The following is a 20912-nucleotide window of genomic DNA, read 5'->3' on the forward strand; positions in this document are numbered from 1 at the left end:
GAGACCAGACAATGTCAGATATTTATTCAGCATTCATTCTGATTTTTACATGAGAGGAAAATGTTTTCTTAGTGCATCTCCCTGCTCCTTTCCCTACTGCAAAAAAATCCTATTTTAGGAGGTTTGTTGTGAAATAGTGCTAAATCAACCTTAATTATGCAACTTGGATTTGCTTATATGTGATTGAATCCCACCTGAAAATAGCAACAGTCTGGAAGCACCCTTACTTGCTGTTGTGGCAGGGGTCTTTAACTTCTTGGTCACAGAGTGATCCAGTCCAGCCTGGATGACACTCGCAGACAACACTTGTCTTCTCAATAGAGCGACAGATGCCATGTTTGCAAATGTTACAGGACTTGCAACCAGGAAGGACCCCTACTGATTGATGTGGTAGGTCTTTGAAATCTTGCAGTTCATTATTAATGCGGACATCATGAATGCACCCGTGGAAACCGCTGGTTGTCCTCTCTGTGCCCTGCCGCAGCGAAGACAGCCCCGTGGATGTAGGGATGCCTGCAAGGAACATAGCAAAACACTTTAGGGAATACTTCAGCATCTTCAAGGTATTCTGAGAAATATGTGTCAACGAAATGGGATGGTCACACTGGGGAATTAGGTAAGTGAATAGTAGTAGTTTGTAATGTACATTATATTCCGGTTTACACCCCTCCTGTTCCATCATTTCTTAAGCATGATTGTTTTGTATCTTATTCCAAAGTATAAGTCATACTGATTTTCAAATATACACAAATACCTTATGTACAAACAAAACAAATTACAATGATTAAACTAATAGGTTTGGACACTGTGGCCCAGGTTCAAAACAGTGCTCAGCTCAGCTTGTGGAGCTGCCTCCCAAGAGTGATTAGACAAATACCCCCCAGGTATTTATTTATTTATTTATTTATTTATTTATTTATTTATTTATAAAAAGGTAAATGAAGCTGCCAGTTGGGGTGAAAGATTGATTGGGATAGGGACTGTGGCACAAAGAAGGAGTTTTAACCCTTTTGCCTCTGCCATTTTCCAAATCTGAATTGTCCCCCTGGAACTATACTTTTCCTTATGGGGAAAAATACCTGTTCTGGCAAGGTAATTTGAACTGGAAAAATAATTCCCCCCAGCACTTCAGCCCTACAGTTGCATCTATCATTTATAAAAATATATATGCAATTGTGGCTCTTCCATTGTTATATCTGGTTTGATTCTCAGTAACAAACTGTCAAAAACTGAACTTACCTCCAATGTAGAGTGGAGTATCTTCGTCAACTACAGGCTGTTTCTGCATTTTGCCAAGACTCTTGGGAGCTCCTTTATCCACAACCAAATTCAGTGTTTGGTTCAACATTACCAACTCCACACTGTGAAACTGCCCATCATTTACTGTTTCCACACTGAAAGAGTGAGGGGAGGGGGGAAGAGAAAAAAAGCGGAAATTAGGAAGGTGTTTAACTATAATATTCAGGCATCTACTATAGTCGGAGAAGAAATATGATTCAGTACACATTTAAAGCTGAATCTATCAAATTTGCACTTTCCAAAACAATATGCAAACTGAGGCACAGTGATCTTCTAACAATCTCCCGCTGCGCTCCGGAGGCTTTGGGCGGCTATCCCTGAAGCCACGGAGCCTGCATTCGCTCCATAAGACGCACACACATTTCCCCTTACTTTTTTGGATGGGAAAAGTGCGTCTTATAGAGCGAAAATACAGTATCAGGAAAATGACACGGGGAGGGCTAAACCATTACAATGGGCCAATCCAATCCCTACCCCACTACTAATATCTTGTTTAAAAACTGTGAGAAGTTCTTATCAAGGAACTGCACCCGACTTACACCCTTTGTTATTGAGAATCATGGTGACCATGTTTTTCATGTTCTATTCTGTAGCCAGGATTAGAAATCTAAACTAACATATGAACACAATTATCATATGAACACACAATTATCTTAATGGTACTGATTCCTGATTACGTGTGTAGAGTAGCCAGGAACTAGCTACTTGGTCTGGAGCAAGAGTCAGCAGCAGTGGAGCTGACTGGATTTGGGAGAATAGTCTAAGCCAGGCATAGGCAAACTCGGCCCTCCAGATGTTTTGGGACTACAACTCCCACCATCCCTCACCACTGGTCCTGTTAGCTAGGGATGATGGGAGTTGTAGTCCCAAAACACCTGGAGGGCCGAGTTTGCCTATGTCTGATCTACACCATGTGGTGATGGTAATAGCAGCACTTATGAAAGCTTACTGTCAAGCTTGCCAGAGAGAAGTGGACTCCAGCTGAAACCTCAGCGGGATGTGCTGATAGTTCTGATGTGATAGGGTGAAAAATAACATTTGATTCTTCTCCCTGGGGCTATTACATAGGACAGGCCAGGAGAAGACCCGTTGACTCTCAAAACATGTTGGGCTTCACACGCACAACTATTGCATGAGCATATAAACCGGCTGGTATTGTCAGGTGTGTGAACTGGGACTTCCATGTGGTGGTATAAACACAGCCACTCAAATTCTTGTGATGGGAGGAGCTGCTTCTTTGAGCTGAGGCAGCATAATTAATGACCTTTGAACTTTTGAGGTAGAATCAACGTATACAGCAACAGTCTCCCTTCTCCCAACACAGCCCTCTTATCTGAAGAAGTCAAAACCGCAGTCATTTGTCAGAAGATAACACTACAGTATTTAGCACTGCTGGTTTTTATTTCAGGCCAGAGTGCACAGACATAAATCACTGGGTCCTCTGCAGCATATGGCCTTTTGAGATTAAGTTTTAAATGCTCTGATTAACAGGATTATATAGAGGCCCATATGTCTTGGTAGAGCACAAAATTTGAATTTTACTTGAAAAAAATGGAAGAATATTTCAACTGTTAACATTATTAAAAATTTTAATTTTTAAATCGTTTTCCATTTCAAAAATCTTTTTAGCCCTAATTGGGTTCATATTTCTAAATTTTAGTAACAGAATTCTGACCTTTCCCTTGCTTCATTTGCCTCCAGTGTGTCCTATCTTTAATTACACTTTAAGTTTGTTGTCATAGCCAGTCTTTTTTTTTTAAAAAAATCTTTGTACTCTCTGTCTAGCAATTTAATGGATGAGGACATCATAACCAATAACAAAAATGTTTTCACCCAAAACTTCTAACAATCAGAAATCTAGGACCCGGTCTAGAAGTCCAAACTGACCTGGATGCCCTAGCTATAAAAACTACACAAATGGGGACACAGGTGGCGCTGTGGTCTAAACCACTGAGCCTCTTGGGCTTCCTGATCGCAAGGTTGGCAGTTTGAATCTGCACAACAGGCTAAGCTCACGTTGCTCTGTCCCACCTCATTCCAACTTAGCAGTTCCAAAGCATACCAGTGCGAGTAGATAAAAAGGTACCACTGCACCCGGAAGGTAAACGGCCTTTCCATGCGCTCTGGCTTTTGACACGGTGCTCCGTTGTGCCAGAAGTGATTTAGTCATGCTGGCCTCATGACCCAGAAAGCTGTCTGTAGACAAACGCCAGCTCCCTCGGCCTGAAAGAAGATCAGTGCCGCATCCCAAAGTCGCTGTTGACTGGACTTAATTGTTCAGAGGTCCTTTACCATTACCATTTACACAAATTAAGCTGTTGGGGTAACCCAGTCAAATGGGTGGGGTACGAATTATTATTATTATTATCATTATTATTATTATTATTATTACTGAAAATGTGGTAATACATAACATGTATTTGAAGACAAACACTCTCAGCAAAGCATTTTACTTCTCATCATCCTTCAGTGTGGATTAAACAACGGACTGCTCCTCATTTTACTGTTTACCACTATTCTGAAGTACACACTTCATCAAATAAAGAAATATGCTGCATTTAAAAAGGAAATGATCAGCAATTTCTGACTCAAGGGTTAGCAGTAGCTATTCTGAAGTGCATAGCTTTTACTGCTATTGCCACTGAGATTCTATAAATGATTTTTGATATTGTAGAGATAACAAAACATTCAACCACCACTAGTGATGGATGATGCCTACCCACCAGAGGGACACTGACCATTACAAACAAGCAGGAAACTATTAGTGTGAATGTATCCTAGCTGCAATCATGGCCTCTGTCCACAGCTTTAACATTACCAGGCAGTAGCAACTGCCTGCCACATGGAAAACGGTTTCTTTTAAACTGAGAAAGTGAGATTCAAAAGCAATTTGTGATGAAGCATTGTGGTGGTCTGCCAATCAATGTGAAACAGCATTTACTTAAACTTTATTGAAAAAGGGTGGATGATAAGGGCATGATCCAGTCCAAGTTAAGCATGTAATCTCCATTGCATTCAATGGGAAAGCTAAATGCATGGTCAAGCCTATGTGATATAAACCAATGCGAGATATAAATGGGACTCTGGTTGGATTGTGCCCCAGAGTTTTAAAGCTAATGTATAATTAAAGACCATCCTACTAATGCTCCAAGGAGCACTTGAAAAATTGCATTTTGTTAAATACAATTGCTGTACCCTCAAAAAGACAACTCTGGATTCCAAGAAAGGATTCCCTTTCAAGATGATAAGTGCTTATGTGAATGTTTCTTCCTAGAGAGCCTGGCTTGCTGCTGCTATAGGGGAGTCAACAATCGTTTGAGACAGTTGGAGACAGTGGCTTGGCGAGAGATGAAGGGAAGAAAGCCACAGACACTGAACAGTGCATCACAGTTGGGCCAACAGTGCACACTGACTGTGCCTTGAAGGGAGAAGAGGGCTATTGCCTATGGTGACAGGGTTTTGTTAAAATGGGAGGTCAGTTGTCAACCAGGTGGTTTTCAGAACATTCTCTCAAAACAGTGCATTATGTCAAGGATTTATTTGCACTACATTGCTCTTCCTCTTCAGTTGTGCAACTACCCGAATAAGGCAAATAATTTGTTGAATTAGCTACCAAACTGATGAAGTCAATATCTAGCATAAATCAGAATACTGTCAATGCTAGTGTATTCGTTGTCTTCAGACAGATACAGTCAGTGAAAACTATTGTTGGCATAGGTGATTTTGTCAAGTACACAGCCTTGGGAAATGAAGTTGCATAGTATGGAATTAAGGTGCAGTCTAACATTTGACTTCTAGGTGGCAGTAGAGCATTGCTGAAAGGCAATTTCAGGCAAAGGGTGATGGTGACTAGTGCTGCTTTCATATTTACCCGATCATCTCAAATCAAAATGTAAACAGCTTGGCAGAAAAATTGAGCTGGGGCAGGATAAAGTACCACGAAACTTAAAGCTTTCTAGGAACTGAGAAGAATGAAGCTGAGCTGTACAATTGTCAAAGGGAAAATGTAATAAGATCCGAACATCTGTAAATGATCTAAGATTGCAAACACATCTAGCACTTTTTCAAGGATTATTTTGATAAGAAATTAAATAAGAAATAGCAATATGTGTATGTGCGTGAGAGAGAGAGAAAGAGGGGGAATTTAAAATAGGAATTGGATCAGCACCAACTTTGTGTTTGGATTCATAAAGCCAAAGCTTGTCTTAGCAACTTTCTGCCAACCAATTAGAAACAGTCCTCAAGTTTTTACTTTGGGCTAAGTTCCAGTAAAACTATTAAAATGCTGTACAATAAGTGGAATCTGCCTTGTTTGAAACCATTCTTCTGGAATTCACAATATATGCTTTAAAAAACCTCATTGAAATATAAACACACTTCAAAATAGTTGCATTAGATTTGCCTTTTTAAAGGATGTTGTTCTATCTGCCTATAAAATGACCCCCCTCCAACACACACACACAAACAAAATGTATGGGAAGTAGCTGACACCAGCAGTTATCACATTGAGCAACCCTATTCCAGTTTTCAGGGAGGTATTGTATTAAACAGATGTGTCAAAACAAATTTGTGATTCATCGACATTTTCATGGAAGAACAGAACTGGGTAACCAGGACTATGATAGAATGAGGGTGGAATTATTTGTTATTGTTATTGGTTTATTCACACACATATTTCACCCTTCCTTTGTTGTGGACTGATATCTGCAACAGGAATTTCTTAAAACAGATACAGTATTCAGAAAGAAGCAGAGACTCTGCTCCCTGGAACCCAAGTTGAGAACTGAAAGCTGAATGGAATAAATCTATGCTCAAGGTCAGGTTTCTTGGTGTATTCTCATGTAGCCCCCAGAACAATACCCAGAAGGCAATGTGGCCTTCGGGCTGAAAAAGGTTCCCCATCCTTGTTAGTATCTTTCAATAAAGTGCACCAGACAAGCAATAAACATGGTCTTGAACAACATGACGTCAACATGCAATGAACTTGTCTCCCTTACAAACATAAACGTTAGTTTCCCTCTGTTGTCTCCTATACCCAGCAATTATTTTCCTGACTAGAGGTTGCTAGGATTCTTAGTCTGAGCTAGCTTGCAATAAATAACTATAATGCTTAATAATAATAATAATAATAATTTATTATTTGTACCCTGCCCATCTGTCTGGGTTTCCCCAGCCACTGTGGGCGGCTTCCACAAAGACCAAAAATACACTAAGATGTCACACATTAAAAACTTCCCTGAACAGGGCTGCCTTCAGATGTCTTCTGAATGTCAGGTAGTTGTTTATCTCTTTGACATCTGATGGGAGGGCGTTCCACAGGGTGGGCGCCACTACCAATAAGGCCCTCTGCCTGGTTCCCTGTAGCTTTGCTTCTTGCAATGAGGGAACCGCCAGAAGGCCCTCGGCGCTGGACCTCAGCGTCTGGGCAGAACAATGGGTGTGGATACGCTCCTTCAGGTATACTGGGCCGAGGCCGTTTAGGGCTTTAAAGGTCAACACCAACACTTTGAATTGTGCTCGGAAACGTACTGGGAGCCAATGTAGGTCTTTCAAGACCGGTGTTATGTGGTCTCGGCGGCCGCTCCCAGTCACCAATTTATACTCTTCAATTGATGCAGTGGTCAGTTACTCGATTAAAAAAAGAAAGAAAACCCCTCAAATTATATATGATGCTTAGTCAGTTATTCATATGGTATTGCTCCCCACCCCAGGCAAAAAAAGGAGTGGGTGGAATTTTGAGAAGAAAAAGCGAGAGAGATAAGCACTCCTTCTTCCCATTTGAATGTCTGACATAGACTTCAGCAAAGAACCATAAACCTCAGGGACAGCTTTCACATGATTAAATGTCACATGTAATTTGACCCATAGGGAACAGCTATTTGGTAGCAGCTTCTGTTACCAAATATAAGGGAAGAATGACATTCCTATATAATATTTGCAAGAAACTATTTCCGGCATTTTTACATTCAGGATTGAAATAGGCGTAAGTGGCTAGGACTTAAATTTGTTTGCATAGTACAGATCAATACAGAAATAATGATTAAGACTAAAGGGGAAAAATGTAAATGTATTCAAAAGGAAGTTTTTAATTCAGAAGTGGTTTATAATAACTTTTTCTTCTTCTGAAAAGACATGCACCTGCTTTATTCACTTGGAGATACTCTGTTGACAGTGATTAGTGCCGGATATAATTAAAAATGTTCCCAGCTTTGAATGGAAAGCAGAAAAATGAAGATATTTAGCTGAAACTGGAAGCTGGAAAAAAAAATCACTCTGCTGTCTCTTTAGAAACCAGATAGCTAGCCAGGAAATGAAATTGCTTTCCCTTTATTAGTTGGGTGGCAACATGCTGCCCAAGGTTCAACATTTCCAGTACAGCTAAAAGGAATCAAGCAAATAAAAAGGATTTCTCAGTTACTTGCATGGAGATCTAGAGGGCAATGTATGTCTCAAAAAGCTAATGCATCCCAAAAAATTATATGCAAGAACGCTCACATTTTAGCAGCATGCATGTCTGTTTAATCATACCTTAAATAATATATTATACAATATCTATACAGAATAATATGATCTGGAGGGATACCCATTCTAATCTGTTATGTGGTTATATTTTTGCAGGATAATGCTGCAAGGATGAAAGGGGTTAAATCTCATCTCCCTGTGTACTACAGTCCTAAGCCAAATCACAACTGCTTTTGTTAAACAAACACAATGTCCAGTTAAATCATGTACTTAATATAATGTGTAGTTATCATTTTAATACTTCTATCCCTTTCTCCAATTCAAATAAATAATCAAGCTACTTAGAAAGGAAAGAGAAATATAATATAAAACCCCAAATCAATACATTAAAAGTAGCATTCATTAACAGAATCAGCGGAGCAAGCACTGCATTTATTTATACATCTATTTAAGTATTCATGAAGAGTGCAGCTTGAAATGCATACGATTTGCTTTGTTGATAGTTTAACTGATTTGTTATTTCTTGCACCTGAGAGTATGTTTCATCTAATTTGCATATCTCAAATGAAAACACTTTCCCTCAGGTCTTTCATCCAAGGAGGAATCCCCAAATTTGTTCCAGTGAATTTTCAGTACCCGCTCTGTGTTCCATATGAGAGATCTAGGGAAGGGTTATCATTCTGCACACCCATAAAACATTTTGGGCTTCCAGAGGAGTAGCAGCAAGCAAATAACCTTCACAGGCTGCCAACTGGTCTTTTTGCATTTTATTCTATTATTGATTGCATTTCTTTGTTACCTACTACATAAAATGGGATGCGGGTGGCGCTGTGGGTTAAACCACAGAGCCTAGGACTTGCCGATCAGAAGGTCGGCAGTTCGAATCCCCACAGCGGGGTGAGCTCCCGTTGCTCGGTCCCTGCTCCTGCCAACCTAGCAGTTCGAAAGCATGTCAAAGTGCAAGTAGATAAATAGGTACCGCTCCGGCGGGAAGGTAAACGGCGTTTCCATGCGCTGCTTTGGTTCGCCAGAAGCGGCTTAGTCATGCTGGCCACATGACCCGGAAGCTGTACGCCAGTTCCCTCGGCCAATAGAGTGAAATGAGCGCCGCAACCCCAGAGTCGGCCACGACTGGACCTAATGGTCAGGGGTCCTTTTACCTTTACCTTACTACATAAAATGCAGCTTAACAATTGCCTTAACCAGGAAGCTACTAACTTTTTGGCCAGAGAGTCACATTCAAATTTGATCAGTCCTATGATATTCACATGCCAGCAGTGAACATAGCCAAAGTAGCCACTGAACACAATTTGTTGTTCTTGCACATGCTCACTGCATCCACCACACATACAGACCATACCCCCCACCTTACATACACATACACCCAGCATGCATGCAATCCAGCACCTCTCCCTTTTCACCTGCTCTGAAAGTAAACGACCAGAGAGAGGGAAAGAGGGTTATTGGCAGGTTACTTCAAATTACATTGCTTGTAATTTAATAAAGTTGTGGCCAAAATTATGCCAAAAACCTTAAACAAAAATAATGTTTAACTTGTATTTTATTGGGGTGGTGTCTTGGGGATCTCGACACGCAAATCACTCCAGTGTAAAACATTTTCACTGCTTCTCTATTTCCAGGGTCAATTCAAAGTGCTGGTTTTGGTCTTTAAACCCACAAAAGGTATTGATAGAGGGTTATCCGAAGGACTGCTTTCCCACATGGACCTGCCCATCTATTTGTTTCAGAGATTCTTCTTGAGGTTTGTCTACTCTTGTGGGTAAACTGGGTTGCTACCACAGAGAAGATTTTTTTCAGTGGTGATGCTCAAATTACGGAACACTTCCTCCCCTAGACATGTTCACTTGGTGCTTTTTTTTACTGTCTTTTATGCACAAGTAAAAAACATATCCTCTTCCTTTAACCCTTAAATGAACTTCAATGGCACTGAAGGTTCTTTTATACCGTTTTCATTTGGGCTACTTATTTATTTATTAAAATTATATCCTGCCCTTCCTCCCAAAGGAGTTCAGCTCTATTTTATCTGCTGCTTTTGTTTCCAGTTTCTTCTTGTTGTTTTTATTGTATTTTAGTGCTGCCTTGAGGCCATTTGGCAAGAATCAGTATGGAGAGCATACAAACAAACAATGTAAGTGTGATATGACAGAGAGAAATATGATGGTTTCTTATGACTGCACCTGTATAGTAGGAAAAGTCAAACCTGCTGAATTTCTGGTCATGATGTAGGGCACATGAGCCATGCTAGGAAAAAAGAAAGAATGATAGCCCTGTTCCATGCAACTGTCTCCTCTGCATATAGTAGGAAAACCAGTTATGGGAAAATGATCAGATTAGTAGCCTGCTTCTGACCTTGGTTGAACAGTGCATCATTCTGCTCTAATTTTAACTGCAGAAAATGCAGTGGCTGAAAATTTAAAACTATCACTAAAGCTTTTTAATACTTACCATAAACAAACTCTCATGGGGAATGGTAAATGGAGTCATTTGTCAGCTGAATTACATTACTTTAAATTGACAATGGATATTTTCCTAAAAGATATAGGCTGTAAAGTTCCATTTTAAGATGCTTAGCATTCCAGTTACAGTACAGAACAAAACTGTCTAGTGGAGAAAAATAAATGAATATGAAATTCTGTCCTGCAAATGTCAGATGGAATCACAATTGTTATCCTAACTAAAATTCTTACAAAACATAAAGCAATAAGCAGAGTGCTAAGGAAAAAGAATCTGGTCTACAAATGCAAATTAATTTATTTTTAATTGAAGGAATAAGAGCCCCCCCCCTTTTTTTAAAAAAAGCCTTATATATAAATTGGGAAAATATCAACACAGGCAGTGTCTTTTGAAAATGTTTGTAATAAAATATCTGCATATTTTAAAAATCCTAGCTTTAAAATTTCTACCAACTACCCCATATCCCTAGGATGTTTTTTTCTGATAAAACAGCTCAGGTTTGATTGAAATGTTTTCTTTAGTTAATATCCTTCTCTTTCAAAGTTAGCGATAAATGGCAATATACTTTATGTAATCTCCACTAAAATATATTTACTGACTTCTACCTGACATTATGTTGAGCGCCCAAGAAAACATTAATGCAAACTTTGACATTTTCACTCCAAGTTATAAGGCTGAGGAAATCTGAAATGAATCCCCAAAGAATCTCAGATATTCCATATTGCTTCTGAGCAAACATGAATCAGCAAAATCCAAAGATGGATTCTTTCTATTGTGCACATTATACAAAGCAGCTGCTGAACACATAGTGCACATACTGAACGATCACAATTCATTCTCATTTGACATCACTCTGTATGCTTAAAGTAGAAAACCATCAGATTGAACTGCTGTGAATACAGCAGAGCTATATGAATGAACATAGTTCTTCCTGGTATTAAGTAAAGAAGAACTATATAATTGTATCTGTGATACAGAGGTGCTGGGTTCAAGACACACTCCTCTAGCCCTAGATGTTGGCTATGGAAAAGCACAAATCAAATATTTGAAGATACCCTTTTCCTTGGCCAACCTGTTCATGAAAGTAGAAATACCTAGCCCCAGCTAATGAAGCATGTTGAGGGCACACTTGTTCCAAGGCCCTAATATTGATTTCTGAAACTGATCCTAAATGCCCAGTGCCAAGGAGCTCAGTTAAAACACTAGTTACAGCTGTGAAAGTGATCTGGTCATATAAAAGCTAGTTTCCATATATGGCATGTTCCACTGGTGGGGACTAACATGTAGGCCAGACAGTTTCTATTCTACAGTGAAAGAAGCAATACCTGAAAAAAAATGTGCTAGAATAACGAACTGTAGCTGCACCCTGTTCAACATGTTCTAAAGTAAGCAATGACATAAATCAGGTTCTGGGGTTGGTTTCTTTCTGGAAACCATGTAGAGGGGAAATTGGCTAAAAGAAGTTTAAGCAGTGATGGCTTGTTATGAAGTTCTTGCAACACCAGCAATTTTGAAAGTAACCTTCCACAAACCCTACAACATATTTTAAATCAGTGCACATTGGGCAGGTTATAAAAACATTTTCTCACCCCCCCCCTTTTCTTTTTAAATTCAGGTTCTCTTTGTAGCTAGTGCCAATATGCTGGCATGGATGTTCTTCTCTGCCCCCATAGAGCAGTAACTAATTCCAAATGGCTCTGCTTTACCAAGATGGAGGGTAGGTGGTGGTGGAGCAAATTCAAGGCAGGGCACTGACTGGACAGGAGCTGCCATTCTGCTCACATCTTTAAAAAGTCCTTTCCCTTTAAGCAAGAGGCACCAAAAAGAAAAGACAGAACTGGCAAAGCATGAAATAAATTGATTCTTTTACAGCACTAAACCATGATTTAGTGCTATGTGAACAAGCCACAGTGAGCCTTGCGTTCACAACCTACCTAATTACTGCTGCATGTTTGGGAATCCCTGAATCTCAGCTTGTCCTTGCACCTGAAGTAGGGATCAGTAACTTTGATCAGTTTCACAAGCCACCTTCAAACCATGCATTATGTAGCTGGCTTGTTTAAACCAATCATAATTAGTGTAAACTACAATCCCCAGTTGAGATGCAATAGCAAGCTGAGACTCAGAGAAACTTACAATTATATTAGGGTTGTCATATTTCAAAAAGTGAAAATCTGGACACAAACTGGGAAAGTTGTTGAGATGCTTTTCTTTTCTTTTCTTCAAAATAATAAAGTTTTTGGCAACCCTAAATTATATACACATTACTTTTTATATTTCAAAAAAGAATATTTTTAAAAAATTGTAAGTAAACACTGTTAAAGTCCTGCTCTTGGCTATGTGGGAGTTTGGGTGGGTGGCAGGGGACAGCAAGACTTGCTGCAGCTTGTTCACAAAGAAGGAAGCCCTGATGTAGCACTGGATCCAAACATGGCCAATGTGTGCTACTTTCCCCATCCCCCACTCTGGTATTATGCTCTCTAAACTTTAAAATGGGTAAATAATTTTCTAGAAAATCTTCTGCATACTTAATTTCTTTATTATAAAATATCTTATCATCAGTGATATACACTTAGGGTCTTAACTTCTTGGGATATCTGCTTTGTGTGCAGATTTTCTTTCTCTCTTACTGTGGCACAATTTTAGTCTGGATTGGCTTGATACTGTGCTGTGGGTGATACTGCTGACTTGCATGCACATTCAATAACTGTACACCTTAAATGAACAGAGTATTGCCTGCGCCTTCTGCCTCATGACACACAAAGATCCCGTCACTGGTGGGATGGCACAGCACAGGCAGGATCTCCCCAGTTTTTGAAGCCATAGAATAATAGAATTGTAGAGGTGTGTCCTATCAGCAGAGTCACAACAATACACATTTTTCTTAATAGAACTCAAGATCTATTTCTCAGAAAACATGACCATTTGCATAATAGGAAGCACAAGGAGCCGGAAATTTCCCCTTCTGGACCCCCCCTCCTTCGTGGGTGGGGGTGGGAATCTAATTCACTTAGAAGCTCCTCCCACCTCCCCCTGCCTTTTGACATTCTTCAGCTGTAGCTTTTTCTCCCTCAGCCCAATCTTTTCCTATCGAGCTTGATGCTAATCCCCATTCTGCTATACTCCTTAAACTAATAAAAGATTAGAGTGACATTTCAGAAAGGGCATCACATTAAGCAGCAGCTTTCACCATCTCAACAGATCACACAGTGCAAAACACAGCCAGCGAGCAGGCCATTAATCTTATGGTAATGAGGTGTCATTCTGAATGGAGACCTCCTCCTTGATCAATATGAAGGGCACGGGAATAATGAGGACACTGATGCTTCACGCCACGGGTAACTTTGCCGGGAAGGAGAGGATCCATGAAATGCTGAGATATCAGAAGCAGCTCCTTGTCACTACAGCATTCTGCTATCAACAATAGGGAGCAGGCACCCGCTCTGATCTGCCACCTCATGTGTTGTCTGCAACTAATGAGCCTTCCCCTATGTTCTAATTAGTGGCATAAAACTGCTGTAACAACTCTGCTTTTGCTATAACATGGAATTAATTAGGATTAGCTACAGAATAAAGAGTCTGTTTTCATGGCTATCCCACCAGACTATAATCACTGGTGAAAGTAACCAACAAAACCCCTTCCGATGGGTAGACAGGCTAGCTCAGACCTAATGATTAGCCTTTCTGTTCCAGTACAGAGCTAGCTGAGGCCAATGCACTGCCTAATTAGTCGATACACCGCCAGCAAAGAAGGAAGCCTACTGAGCTTGCTTCCACTCTGTTGCATACAACACAGTCCCCTAAAAAGAGCAGACGGCACCAAACTGAGCTAATTACCCATCCTGTCTTGTTTCCGGAGTGTTAAAAAATTCACACAAAGCACTGAAGCCTCTGTAAGCAGTTTCCTGTTCCTCTGTACATCAAATTGGTCTTTTTTATGTTTACTATGCAGGGTGATAGGATTTCTTTAAAACAGAAAGATACCATATTTGGATCCTCTGGGGCACTAGAAACTCTCAGAATTAGAGAAAGGAGGTTATGTGCTGAGAACAAACAATGTGTGAAGAATAGACATGAATCATTAAACACTCATACACACCCAGGAGCCCTAACTGGGTTTAATTCTACCATGCACATTACACATGCGTATCATCCACACTTTCCACGCTTATTGTGTGAAATATTTTTGCACTTGTGACAAACACAATGGTTGTGCAATGTAAGGATGTGCTCTTTGTATTTGATGACCATATATGTGCAGCCAGAAAAGCATTCCCCCCCTCTGCCCTTCCCGGGTCAGACTGGCTAAATTTCCCCTGCTTTCAATCCATACATGGTTTGCTTTCCTTGTGCAAGGCATCTATTGCTGTTTTGTCTGTAAGCTTCTTTATGCACTGTATGTGTTCTCTGTGACAGTAGCAACAGCTGAACTGTGACGATGCTGGGTGCTTTATTCATTAACAATTACCTCTGGGTAATTGGCTTTAACTCACATGAAGGGACTGGTCTAGGTGGTTCATGGCTGAAACTTCATAATTTCTTCCAGTTTCAAAATGCCTTCTGGCCCAATTGTGATTCAACTGAAGGCAATCCGGTAGTGTGGTGTCAGAATGAGGATTAGAATAGATTGTTTGGATAGATAAAAACTTATAGCAGGAAGTCCATACAGTAATGAAGTGTGGGTCTGTAAATATACTGGTTTTATTTGGGTGTTGTTGGGTTTTTTTTTAATTCCCAACAGCATCTTTTCTTATAGCCTGATAAGGAAAATGTGAAATTGTAAGCAGAGAGAGAGAATGCAATTTTACTTTTAAAAGGAAATCTTCACTTTCTAATTCTGTAGCCAGTGTACTTACCTGTATATAGTTGTGGGTGGGGCACTCAGCGTGTCATAGATAAGTCTCACGTGACCTTGATACAACTCTAAAGCCAGGGGATCGTTGTCTCCTTTGTATAATAAGATGCCGTTGTCTTTATCTGTTGCTACCTTTAAATGTCAAAGTAAAAGTGATTAATGGTAATATATATATAAAAAGCAAAGGCATATACTGGTACATAATATTTATGTATTGTCACAACAACTATGACTTCATGTATAGTTAGTAAATACCAAAACATTTATCTCAAAGCCATTGCACTGTGCTCTTTGGTAAAGAAAATGGTTACTTTCTTTTTTTACAGTGTGATGGCACTCATTGTAGCCTGCACCATTAAAAGGAAAGGTGGCAAGCAGACCAGCCAACACAACAAAACTTTATCTTCTCGCTACTGCCACCCAGTGCATATCCTGATTTTTCTCTGGCTGCTTTCACTGAACAGCCTGTTAGCCTTTCAGATTTTATCGGGCCTAACCTACTCCCTCCTCTGCACAGAGTGATAAAGCAATTAGGCATGGCATAAATAACAGGTCCTCAGACTAATTCTGCCCCCTCCTCCCACAAATTACTATATGCTTTTACTTAAGGTTTTAGGAACCTTTAGTAAGGCAAGAAAGTTATCCATAAATAGAGATAAATGCATTCTATACCTATTCTAGACTTTTCCCCTAACCAAGCCAGTATTCAGCAATTTTGGCATCCCTCTGTTCAACTTCCAGGTCTCTTTGTGGTCTCTTCCACATTCCTCCTGTTGCAGTGCCCAACTATGCTCTTATACTTTCTAGTGTTTCAGTTCCCTCCATCTCTTCCAGCTTTGTCAACTCCAACTCTTCAAATCTCTGATTCCACAGCTTTCTAACTACCCTATTTCCATTGCCTTTCCAAACTTTTACCAATCAGAAGGAGAGTAGCTTTCTGGTAAAGTTTTTATTTCCCCTTAATTGTCTGCTTCCTAGGCTGAACCTTAGGCCCTTGTATGCAAAATATCCTGATCAAAACATCCCTTTTTAAACTTCCTATGAGCAACTTCCCGAACAAAACATCCATTTGCGCTTTTAACTTTACTGTGAACTTTTGCCCCCCTGTGCTGGAGAGCCTTTGAAGTAAAAAACCATTTTACAACCCAAGTTTTACAACCGAAACCTAAACTCAAAATGATTGAAAATCCTCTTTCCTTCGCATGTACCATTTTAAGTGTGGCATCTCTAGATATTTCAGTAAGCATCTCTGTGTGCAGTGGGCATTAGGAATCAGATCACAGTTACTGTGCTTATTCTATAAAAGGAGCTTTGCTAGGACAAATGTTCACTGAAAGTTAATAAACGGGATACATACAGTTTCTGTACCACCAGAAACACAACCAGGTAAAATGTACACTAAGAATTAGTACTCATGTCAAACATCCCTCAGGTCAGTTTTGAAGAGGGAAGCTTCTAAACATATGAAACTTTAAATGTACATTGCAGCCAAGTACTAAATTTATTAAATTTCTATACCGTCCATCCAAGGATCACAAAAACATAATACAGTAAACAAAAGCAATACCCGTCCCCCCAGTTAGGAAATCCTGAGTTTACTTGTTTATACAATTTTTAGTTAATTCTTTCTGCTTAGGAAGCACTCATAATGGCATACATCATCTTTCTTTTCTTTTTTTTACTTTTTTGATAACTTTTTACCCAAAATCTCACATAGCTCAAGGTGCTTGAGAAATAAAATGACAGAATATAACACAACAAACTTCTAAAAATATTATTCAACTGCTTATGAAAACAGCAGCCATGAACTGAAGGCTTTAAAATAAGTAAACCACTTACAATGACTTCAGAAAATGGTGCAGTGCCCTGCCAGGACAGGCAAGTCAAGTGGTAGGCTACACCACGCCAAGTCTCCTGTCTGCATCCTTCAGTAGTAACAGCTGATATACAATGGACCATTTCAGAATTAAGACTAAACCACCGTCCATGCATTCACCAGCTGTGTAAAGCTGTTGTACTGACGAATGCTTGTTGAATGCTTGTGTGAGTGGGGGAGGAATTCCAAATGTCATATTTAGCAGGGATTTGGCAAGGTCTCCTCTCATGTGGAGATGCTCTAGGAGTCTTCTATTATGTTGCCCATGCATTCAGATAACAGGGAAGCGTTTCTCCTGAAAACACTTTCACTGCAGGTAGCAGCGGCAGTAGGCATGACTAGCTTCTGCAGCCTCCCCCCTGCATTATTTCAACTTTCCCTGTATTGTGATTAGTTTAGTTCCACACAAGTTTTCAGGCATTTAGCCACTGCTCCTGAAGTTTTATCTATACAAGTCTTCGCCCAACCTTCTTATGTAGCGACATGCTTTTAAAAAGGCCTTTGAGGTTCTCAGAAACAAGTATTAGTTCCAATTATTTCTGCAGTAAATGCGCCAGAGTGATTTTTAAATTGCAAGAAAAATAGCATTATTTGAAACTGAAATATTCACTTAAAAAAATAATCAAAGTATTTGCTCAGACTGGTAAGTTGAAAGTGACTTTTTATTTATTTCAGTTCTTTTTATTTGGAAGCACCCCTTAATCCTGTTTTAAGAGATGCTTCATTAAAGCTAATTTTTTACTTGTGTGGCATTAGCTACCAGATGGAGAAGCAATATTTTAACTGCAAAATAAGCTTTGAGAACACCATCTGTGAGAGATCCATGTAGTAAACAAGTCTGGCTTTTATATTATCATTCAAAATCTACTTTTGTCATAAACCTGTTTTCAACATGAAGCCCAAGATGTGGCCTATATGACTGAATGTGCCTCAGCTCCTAGATCATGGCACATTTTGCTTTTTTATGCAAGCAAAACCAGAGAGAATGAAGAGGGGTTGAGCAATGTCAAAAAAATAAAAAAAATTGTTTCTTCATTTTTTTGTTCCATTGTATTGAGTGAGGAAAGAAATTATGGCTCTTTCCCAGTACAAGATGCTTAAACTGCATCAGGAGCGTGTGAAAGCATGCAGATCAGCTTTTAAAGTCATCAGGTGTTCCTTCCAATGATGGTTTAAGTGGGTATTGCTTATCACAGTAAGACTGTTTTCGCTGGTAGTGAATGTAATGTGTGTGCTGGCCTTTATATAAGTTCTTTGCCACATTATATGGGAACAGAACTGGGTTGACTTACTTGAAGGGAGATGTTTGCTTGAGGGCGGATTTTGGCTTGTGGAAGTTCAACGTAGGAATCCTTTCCAACAAAATTGACGGTAATTAGTTTCTCACACTTCTGGCCAGCAAAACCAGCCAGGCAACGACAGACGGGTTCCTGGTGCACGACAATGCACTGCGCTCCGTTTTGGCATTCATAGTAGTCACAAGGGCTTGTCTGGAGCAGAACCATCGGCGGAGGATTTTCACAGAAAAGCCCACTTAAAAAATAAGAAAGTAAGAATGTTATTCTAAACCCACCAGAAGTTTAAAGATATCAAGTTTAAATCTAAATGTGCCGTTGTCAACTCCTCCTGCTCTAGAGTGTACAGAAGTGACAAATACTGGGCCAAAACCAAAGAAACATTTCTAGCTCTTGTGTTGGTTTTTTAGGTAATCCTGTGAGTACATAATGGACTATATATATGAGTATATATGTTCACGAGAGCACTTTATAAAACCATATGAGCAGGAAACATTACATATCAATTACCGGTACTTCAATCCTACACCCTGAGTGGAAAATCACCAGTGGTACATGGCTGATGGGGGTGGGGTGGAAATCAGGCTATAAAACACTCATTTAAATCAAAATGTTTGACTGAATTATTTGACTGCTAAATATGCAGATAGATATTCATGTGACATTTGGAAAGGAAAACACCACCAACCTTTCAAAACTATACCATTCACTTCATTAAGTTTTTTTTAAATGAAACAATATATCAGGCACTTGTAAAATTGCAGCAAGGTGGTTTTGAAAGCAAGGCACACCGTAGTCTCTTATAAGAGGTTTGAAAATAAATATTTGTAATCATGTTCTTTGCAATTACCAGCCTTCAATTTCTAATGAAGTTTCAACTTGTTTTTAATTTGTTATTCCTGTGTGTGTCCATTCTGTCCACATTTTGACTAAAATAGAAACAGACTGGAATTCAAGTCTTTTCAGTGACATCTGCTCCTCTTTCCAGGAATGGTTTTACTAATAAGAAAAATGTATTCTCTCTTAGGTCACACTTACAGCTAGTGTCTAGTTTTATTGGGCCAGTCACGCTGCTTACAAGGTATGTAGTGATGTTCATGGTTGGTCCTAAATGAAAGTGAGGCACATTTAAGAAAACTGTTATGTGAGAAATAGTTTTCAGATGTCAGCCACAACCTAAGACTGGATCAGAATGTGAAGAAGTGGTTCTAGATTACTTTTGAGCAATATTTGCATTGTTTTGTATTTCCCTGTAGTGCCTCCAAGTATTCTCATTTGTCTGAATCCCCCCCACCCAATACAATTTGCTTTCCCTTGTGGGATAGGGCCAATGACAAGACACTTCACTGAAAAATCACCAGGGGGAGGACGTGCGAAGAACTACTGTGACCTTCCAACAACAGACTACTTCATTGTCTGACTCTGATCAGAATGCTGATACTGCATGCCCAGGAAGCCAGCTGTGCTCACCCATAGTTCTCAAATGCTGCCAGACTGGCACATTAGGCAGGCACAAAGGTGGCAAGGAGCTGTATCATTGACCCCTGGCTATGATATGATATGGTATGAGCATCTTCCTGAAAAAGAACCTGAGAAGCAAGCAAGGTTGCCTGGACAGGAGGATCATGCCTCCTCAAGTCTGGACAGGCTGCATGTGCTGCTCTTAACAAGGAAGCCACTCTGAGGACCCCTTTCTGTCATCATCATCACCATCACCACCACCACCACCACCACCACCACCACCACCACCATCATCAGCAGCAGCTTTTCCTGTTGGAGATCCTAGCAGATTCCTTCTGCAGGCAAAGCAGGAGCTGAAATGCTGAGCCAGGGGGTGCTCCAGGTGTTGCGGGAGGAAACCAACACCCGATAGGTGATTTCCGGACCTCCCCCTGGGCCTGCACTCCTGGTGGGGGCCAGTTTCACCAACCCTTAGGTATGCCTCTGAGCAGGCAATGTGGCTAAGCTGAGACAGAGAGGAAGATTTATTTCTTTATTTTTCTGCTGGTTGTCCCAAAGTTCTTCTTTATAACAGCTTTCCAAAACCAACCAAACTATTTGCATAACATAATGAGCGTATCATTAACATGAAAGTCACACCATAGCACACAGAAAATGTAAAGCAGACTATGGTGCATGCCCTCTTTCCAAAGACATTCTATACGCTTTCCAATTAAGAGGTTTATTCTGTCATTGTTGCAGAAAAGCCCCTTTGATGGATTTGGAGTAAAAGCAAGAAGCTACAAGCAAATGTATGATATTAATAAAACCCACACAGTTTAAGAACTGAAAATGTGTGTGAAGATAATACCACAACTTCTCTGAACTAAGCAAAGGAGAGCAAAAAACAAAAACAAAAAGCCCACAGCAAATCTATGCATGTTTCTCAGAACTAAGACCACACTATTTAATGGAGCTGACTCCCAGATAGCATGCATAGGGCTGCAGCTTTGCTTAATATAAATGAATAATTAAGAATTCTTCTTCTTCTTCTTCTTCTTCTTTTTTAAAAAAAAGACATTGAATGGAACAATACATCCTAAAATATCCAGACAATATCCAGACAAAGGTAGCAACAGAGACTGTGCACTATTTTCCGCACTGAATGTGCAGGCTTTTTCAAATAGCATTAGCTTGAAGGGCTGGAATC

At 39.8% G+C, this 20912-nt stretch overlaps 1 protein-coding gene across 2 annotated transcripts in view; it reads right to left on the bottom strand.

Moving 5' to 3' along the window:
• The window catches only part of SLIT3 (slit guidance ligand 3), a 418035-nt gene that overhangs the window by 5833 nt on the left and 391290 nt on the right, over positions 1 to 20912 (bottom strand). For both annotated transcript variants that reach the window (XM_081845905.1, XM_081845904.1), the window contains exons 31-34: positions 18260 to 18500; positions 15093 to 15223; positions 1240 to 1394; positions 228 to 513 (exon numbers count right to left, since the gene is read on the bottom strand). In XM_081845905.1, coding sequence (XP_081702031.1) covers positions 228 to 513; positions 1240 to 1394; positions 15093 to 15223; positions 18260 to 18500 — 813 coding nt within the window. The remainder of the gene's footprint in view (positions 1 to 227; positions 514 to 1239; positions 1395 to 15092; positions 15224 to 18259; positions 18501 to 20912) is intronic.

This window comes from Podarcis erhardii (genome assembly GCF_964252035.2).
Source record: "Podarcis erhardii genome assembly, chromosome: 2".
NCBI classification, from domain to species: domain Eukaryota; kingdom Metazoa; phylum Chordata; class Lepidosauria; order Squamata; family Lacertidae; genus Podarcis; species Podarcis erhardii.